The 7,723-nt window shown below is 33.7% G+C and overlaps 1 protein-coding gene across 1 annotated transcript in view; it reads left to right on the top strand.

Moving 5' to 3' along the window:
- The window catches only part of LOC117112977 (proto-oncogene tyrosine-protein kinase ROS-like), a gene marked incomplete in the record, with an annotated part of 43,979 nt that overhangs the window by 11,670 nt on the left and 24,586 nt on the right, over positions 1–7,723 (top strand). The window contains 8 exon segments of the mRNA XM_033256203.1: positions 1,076–1,214; positions 1,602–1,898; positions 2,331–2,489; positions 3,441–3,616; positions 4,517–4,611; positions 5,280–5,776; positions 6,374–6,577; positions 7,399–7,506. Coding sequence (XP_033112094.1) covers positions 1,076–1,214; positions 1,602–1,898; positions 2,331–2,489; positions 3,441–3,616; positions 4,517–4,611; positions 5,280–5,776; positions 6,374–6,577; positions 7,399–7,506 — 1,675 coding nt within the window.

Genomic DNA, 7,723 nt, shown 5'->3' with positions numbered 1-7,723 from the left:
TTGTTTTTTAAATATTTTCATTTGTTGTTGAGTGCAATCGTTTTAATTAGTTTATAATTGTTTTTTATGTCGAATTTTGTTAATATTTCTCAATTCAGCCTTTGTGTTGCCACGAAATATGTTTCGATTTGAATAAACCAGAATAAATAAATAAATAAACCCAGTGAGCGATAAACAATGTAACGCCGTCTGCTGATTGTTGGTGGCAGCCTTAACGTATCACCGTTAAGATCGATCCATTGCGCGCGTGTCGTCGCATTATAGAATCGTGTGGGCCAAGGGCCATCGGGCACAGTGAGTGCCACTCTTTAGAAACCGATTGCAGAACGAAGTTCAAAGGAAATAAATATTCAATTCTTGCAAGAAAAGAAATGCTTTGTTCTTTGTTTTTAGAGGTTTTTAAATTTAATCACCCTCTAATTATGATTCTTTGTAGATGATTTTGGGCTTGATTATTCTGTAATTATGCTGTTTAGAGACCAGTCTTATCCGTATCCATGGTCTCCATTTAGAGGTTTTAAATAGAGACCAAATCCCAAATTGTCAGGTCCTAAAGGTGGTCACGAATTGCAGGAAAAACTGTATTTCAAAATAAATATAAAATGTTATTCTTTTAAATTCCAATATATTTGTGGCGGCATGTGCACTAATTGTCCAAATATTTTTATTTGGAATTATGATTATCGCCGTGTTTTGCTAAACAATTTATGAAAAAAAAAGAAAGTTTGTCTTTAAGCCTCCATTAATGCATGCTTTGAAAATATTCTTCCAGTGCTGATACAAAACACAGCTTAATTTAGGTTTCGCTCAGATACCACATGAACTATTGTGTGTGACCAAGTTAGTATGATAATCCAAGCAATTGAAATCCTCTTGACTTTGCCAACCAGTTTCAACGTCTTAAAAATGATTGGTAAATTTTTAGACAGTTGGTTACTTTCACAGACAGTCAGAATCAGTGTTAGTTTTTTATCAATGGCAAACTGCATAGTAAAATTTATTTTACTGATTGTGAATGAATACATGAATGTATAAAAAAGAAATCTATAATCTCCATCTACTTTATCGATTTCAGCCAATCAAGGTCAATATGTTAGTAGTGGCTGACTTGTCTCCATACGTGAACTACCATTTCCGGGTTTTATGGATTATTACAAGTTTGAATTATCTTTATTCTAATAAGTCATTGCCAATTCAGACACTTGCATCTGGAGGTGAGTTTAGGTATTTTATAAAGTGTTATGCTTCATGCAAATTTAAAAATAATATAATCTTTATACTGCTTAAACCTGTTTAGGAGAAATATACTGTTCTCCCACAGGGCCACGATAGAACTTGAGACATCTTAACCACCAAACTAACTCCACTCCTAGTAGGTAACCAGGGTGGCGCCTGTAGTGGCCAGGGTTCAGGGCCCCTACTCATAAGTAGCAAGGCTGAATAGATTTTTTTGCATTTAGTATTTGGAAAACACAAATACTGTCTAGTTTGCCACCTCAAAATATTTATGTAGTTTAGATAATGTTTTAGTTTTATTTTTTATTCTCTCTAAGAGCTGAACATCTTCCCATTGGTTAAATATAATTCCTTTTTTTTTTTAGCTCCATCTAGTCCGCCTACTATAGTAAGTATTACGAGTGCATCATTCAGTAGCATTGAGATCAGATGGCAACCCCCCTTCTTCATTAATGGACCTATCCAAATGTACCGCCTTACAGCGCAGCCAGTAGATGGTTCTACTGACCTAGTTATAGAAGAAGAACCGGAAGAAGTAAGGGAGTATTCTTTCCGAAGTCTTGCCGATGGTGTAGCTTATACAGTGACCGTCCAAGCACGAAATAGTGTTGGATTGGGCCCGGCAGCATCAGCAAACATTACCACACTCCACAGGCCAACATGTATGTTTATGTTTGATTTTAAAATTTATTTGTAGTTTTATTATTTTGCCATGATGTTTGATGATAAAATATTACTTTTTCCTTCAGAATTAATTAAATAAAAGCTTTATATCTATACATCATTGAATGTGTCCTCCATTTCTGATAAAAGATGTTTCTGTAAAAACAATATTGATCTTATCAGGATTTGAACCCAAATCTATGGACTACTACTACTGTTATTATTATTATTATTATTATTATTTTATTATGTATAATAATGATAAAAATATGAATTTAAAGTACATATTAAAGTAAATACCATAATGATTTTTTTTCTTTAACAGATGAGGGATATTATTATTATTATTATTATTTATAATAATGATAAATACATGAATTTAAAGTACATATTAAAGTAAATACCATAATGATTTTTTTTTTCTTTAACAGATGAGGGGGTAACCCCCAACTTAGTTGTTGGTGTGAATAATTTTTATGTTGTCGATAAATTCATTAATGCACTCACGACCTTTGACATCACAAGGTTAGAATCATTGGAGAGTGCTAACAGTGTTCATGAATTAGAATTAGACGCTGCTAAACTCGACGGTAAGATCATATTTTTATTTCAAAAAAATATATACATTGTAGGTATTCAAGAAGAAGGAATGCCTTTTTAAACTTAATTCCATTATAGATTCATTATAAATTATCATAAAAAATATATATAAATGCAAGTATCACTACACCCCACCATTTAAAATTGTAGCTGATGTTGATAAGATATGAACTGTAGTAACCTGACTGTGAAGTACAGTACATGTGCCTGTATGTGCACTTTACAGGCACATCATTCCCTGGCAGAATATAGCATTTAGTTCTTTTTAGGATTGCATGTGACTTAACATTGTAGCAATAAAAACTGATTACAATAGTTTCGTGCTGCAATTCTTATAATTCAATTTTTATTGTATTTTTAATCTTTTTTATATCTTATTAACATTTGACTGATTTCATTGATGATTTTGTACATATATATTTTTATATTTTAATGATATTTTTGCTTGACTATTTAATGTTCTCTTCGGCATTGGAGAGCTACTAGACAGTAATTTTGTTCACTTTCTGGCAATCCTGTCTGGCCAATTGAGTATTGTTTCTTCCTCTCTTTGTGTTGGTCAGTTTTAATGTACTTTGGACCAAATAAATGAAATGAAATGAAACATAAAAATCTGTCTTTAGTTTTAAATTAAAGAACAGAAACAATAATTTTAGTATAAATATTTTAAAAGATCAGCGGATGAGCTTTAACACATCTATTTTTATTTTGATGCATAATGGTGATATCCAGTTGGCACTGAATTGCATGAAACAATTGATAATAAAATTGTAAAAACATGAAAATATTTTGAATTTGTGTAAGATTGCTTATGTTCCGGGAGATTTTGATTACGGGAGTGCAAGAGGCTGTCCAGATTTTTTCAAGATGACCTAGGATCTCTGTATTGAAAGACAATTTTTTTTTTATTGGATACCCATGTGAAATTTATTGTATTGTAGGGTGTGCTGTATATTACACGGACAGACTTTACTTCTTTGCTGATGATTCTGGAAGTATACATAGACGGGCAGAAATGGACAACCAATCAACAATCATTTACATCAGTACCAAACATCCAAAAGAGATGTCTGTTGATTGGTTATACAAAAAGCTTTATTTCATTGAAGACAATCAGGTAAAAGTTAGATTCTGTTCTTATTAAGTAATGAGTAAACACACTAACTATAGAAAGGAATATACAGTTGTATTTGAATACCATTATGTACTTGTTGCTTTGATAAACAGTGGGTGCATGACCCCCAAAAAAGCTTGCGCCCTCAGACGCCCACCACTTGTATTTTATCAGGAACTACTATTTACATACTGTACCGTAAATCCTCAAATATGCGGCGCTCTTGAATAAGCGTTGCACCTAACATGATTCTTTTTGGTAAAGCGCTGCAGCACTCATTCAAGATTATTCTATTTTTAATAAGCGCTGCGGCACTCCATCAAGAGAGAGTAAGTTACCCTATGTGTAATGAAACACTTTGAGAAACAGGGATTTCAATACAATGTATGCCGTGTTCAATCAAATGAATAAATAACACGATAAAGGCAAGCATATATTTATAAACGTTTATTTACGATGATGTAGGGCCTATGATAGGCCTACCAAACTACGGGAATATGTGAGATAGGAAAGTATAATACATACTCCAAGTATTGAAATACACGCCATCGTGTATTTCAATACTTGGAGTATGTATTATACTTTCTTATCTGAGATTAATCAGTGGACCTTTCGGTTTATGTGAGATAGGTAACATGGGAATGGGCATGGAAAGTGCCACGCCAATATTTTTTTAATAAGTGCCACTCTCAAATAGGCAAAGTACTGAAGCACTTATTCAAGGATTTACGGTATATATTTTATTAACTGTACACTATTAATAATAGTAATCTTGGTTTTTAGTTTTAAAAAAATTTTTTTTATTACTATTAATAATATAATAATAATAATAATAATAATAATAATCTATTGGTTTTTGTTTTCTGAATAAATAACAAAAAAAAAAATATTCTACCTCTTTAGATTTCCAGATGTGATTTTGATGGTGGAAATATAGAAGTGGCTGTAGGGAATCTTCTTTCCACTCCCACAGAAATCAGAGTTGATCCTTCCAATGGGTAAGTTCAGATTTGAGAGTTTATTCAACGTTATTGTTTAAACCTTTCCAGTCTGTGCTCTACCATTAGCCTTGTGACTGTAGCCATTTTAATAAACAATCACCAACATCAATCGTGCTCTTTTACTTTGAACTTTGAACAAATTTGTAAGAAAACTGATTTTGTCATTACAAATGTTGACATTGAGGGCAGCCAAACACAAAGATTATTATAATGGAATACTCACAGTGTCTCTGTAATTGATGTGAAATTAGGGGTCGCCCTATAACTGGAAAAGGTTCAATCACCAAACTATTTATTTATTTATTCAGCTTTCTTCATTCTGAATGCCACATTCGTTGTGGTCCAGATAAAATTGACATAAAAATACAAATGTGATAAATTGAAAAAGCAAAATGTATGGTAATTTTTAAAACAAAAGGTAATTAATTGAATAATAGAGGAGAGATCAATGGATAAAGTGAGAACATTTTTAAAAGTATATTGACTGAAATTCTGGAAATCCCCAGTTATGTATAATAATATTATAGATAATTAATTGTTGTCAAATGTACAGTAATGCATAGAGGAACGTAATGTTACCCCAAACCGCTTATCAATGATTACTGAAACAAATCCCTATAGTATTTTACTTTTTATAAGATTTTTAAATTCAAACTTTTTTTCAGATATTTATTTTGGTCAGAGCTGAATAGTGGCATCTACAGACTGAATCTAACGAATGTGGTCACAAACACAAATGATAAGAAGCTGATCATTGCAAACTCAAAGATCCAAGCATTTTATGTGCACAGTACAGACAAGCTTCTGTATTACCCTGATGAAGCTGGTAAAAAAATATATTCTGTTAATCTGCAGGGAACAGACCAAACTCTGATAAAAAATATTTCAGGCCAGACCTTTCAAAATGTCACCAGTTTAGTTCGCTACACTGATATTTTTTTCTGGGTGGAATTCACTACTCAAGATGCAATGTACAGTTTCACTGGGAAGGGAGATCCAAATCAGGTGATTGAGTTTGCAATTCCAGAGGATAACGCAGAATTCCGTGGGATGGTTGTGGACCATCCATCCTCGCAGCCCTACCCTGTTCCCCTTCAGCCGGAGAATGCACAAGCACTGTTTACTAATAATTCTGCCGTTGTGGCTTGGGATGAATTGGCAGGTAATATTATTTAATGTTGATTTACATTATTTTTTTTGTGATGTTAATAATACCTATAATGATTTGTTTTTAATGTACTTTTTACAACTAATGTTAATTTCTGTTTACTTGTCATTGGAGGATCCGACAAACATACACAATGTGTAACCGCCGTTCTTTACAACCAAGCTTGATCCCGCTTTAACCATGTTGGGTGGGGGGGGGGTGGAGTGGTTGGTGTACAGTATATAAGTGAGAGTATCCATTTTGTGTATTTTGTTGTAATCTTGTGGATAATAGCCCTCGATGGCTTTTGGAGGGTGAATAAATTAAATTGAATTGAATAGGATCTTAAGTGTATGTAGTTTTAAGTCTACCATCTATTACATTTTTTTCACCAATAGAATTTTATTTTGATTTTCTTTCTGTTAGGTGCTTTTAGAAACCGTTTTGCTAAATGAAAAAGCTTATAAATTGATAACACTTTGGTGTTGATAAAGATAGCAGGAGCTGTCGAAATATCCGCTTATATTAAATAGCTTGTTGCCTAAACAAGCTTGTTAAATAAACCTACAAAAGCCTTTAAACAATATGTTATTGTTATTCACATTCTTACAGTAACTGGCAGTTGGCAGGGATGGTCTTATCGTGTCCAGGCCTTTAACGGTAATACTCTAGTCTCCGAAACTAATACGTCAACCAACTCTGCTGTACTAGAAAGCCTTACTGCTTCAACATCCTATGAAATTAGAGTGATTGGTTTTACTCCTGATGGTGACGGGCCAGCTTCGACACCCTATAGAGGTGAAACCCTACAGACAGGTATGTAAATACTGTAATATTTTCTAAATATGTAACCCTTCCATCTAAATATTGGGGAGCTTTTGATTTGTTTGAGGACACGATGCTAGAACGGAATCACTCATGCACGACCGTCCTACCGGGCATCCTACGTTCTCTCCATAGGTAGATTTGGCCTAATTGTATCCTAGAATCCATGCGTTCTCGCATGTACAGATTAGTTTTAGTGATGTCATTATTATTTTACCAGGATGAACTGACATTTATACCAGGCTTCTTTTTTGCAAAAATTACCCTTAAAAAAAATGGAATAATCCATCCCAGTACATATCCATATAAGCTCCTTTGTGCCAGCAAAAGGAAAATTAAGAATGATATTGTGTACTATTATATAGACCACACTTGGACACAATGTGATGTACCTTCCTAAGGTTAGGCTTTACTAAAATGAAATATGGCGGATGTCAATTTATCCAGTTGTTATTATTATTAATATTATTATTATTCTTTCTTTAGGCACACAACACATGTGCCAAGGATTGCCAATAGTGAATATATATCACTGTCCTACTTGTACAGTAGGTGACAATCCATTACACAAGACAAACATACACACACGATGCTTTACACAAACTAAATCTCAATATGAGATTTAGGGAGTGGAGTTGTTTTGTCGTGAGGAAAAAATCCTGCAACTGGCAGGAATTGAACCCAGGACCCTTGGACTGGAAGGCAAGCATCTTAACCACTAAGCTATTCAACTCCACTCTCACCCATTGCCTACCAACATCACTGCTTCCTTATTTTAACTTGTTTAATAGTTTAATTTTATTTTTCTCCAGCAATTCCTGAACCTTATTTAATAGCTGGAACTGAGCAAGGTATCCAGAGGGTAGGGATGGAAGGCAGTGTACAACAGCCAATCAACACAACAGCAGTAAATGTTGAAGGTGAGTAACTACAGGGGCGTAGACTAGATTCCGCTCGGGTTAAGGGGAGGTGCGAAATAAGAAAATGTGAATCTAAATCCTAGAATACAGAAAGATGTGTATAAGAGACAGTACATACATATATTGAGCGTTATGTACGTATTAGGTCAAAGGTTACCACAATTTTAATCCAACCTCTATTTTACAAATCCCCCGATTTACGTACGCCCTCCGGTCC

The sequence above is a fragment of the Anneissia japonica genome, unplaced genomic scaffold (genome assembly GCF_011630105.1).
Source record: "Anneissia japonica isolate Jap-2015-1 unplaced genomic scaffold, ASM1163010v1 scaffold284795_len787576_cov167, whole genome shotgun sequence".
Lineage (NCBI taxonomy): Eukaryota > Metazoa > Echinodermata > Crinoidea > Comatulida > Comatulidae > Anneissia > Anneissia japonica.
The sequence above is the reverse complement of the archived record's forward strand: the minus strand, read 5'-3'. Positions and strand labels throughout refer to the sequence as shown.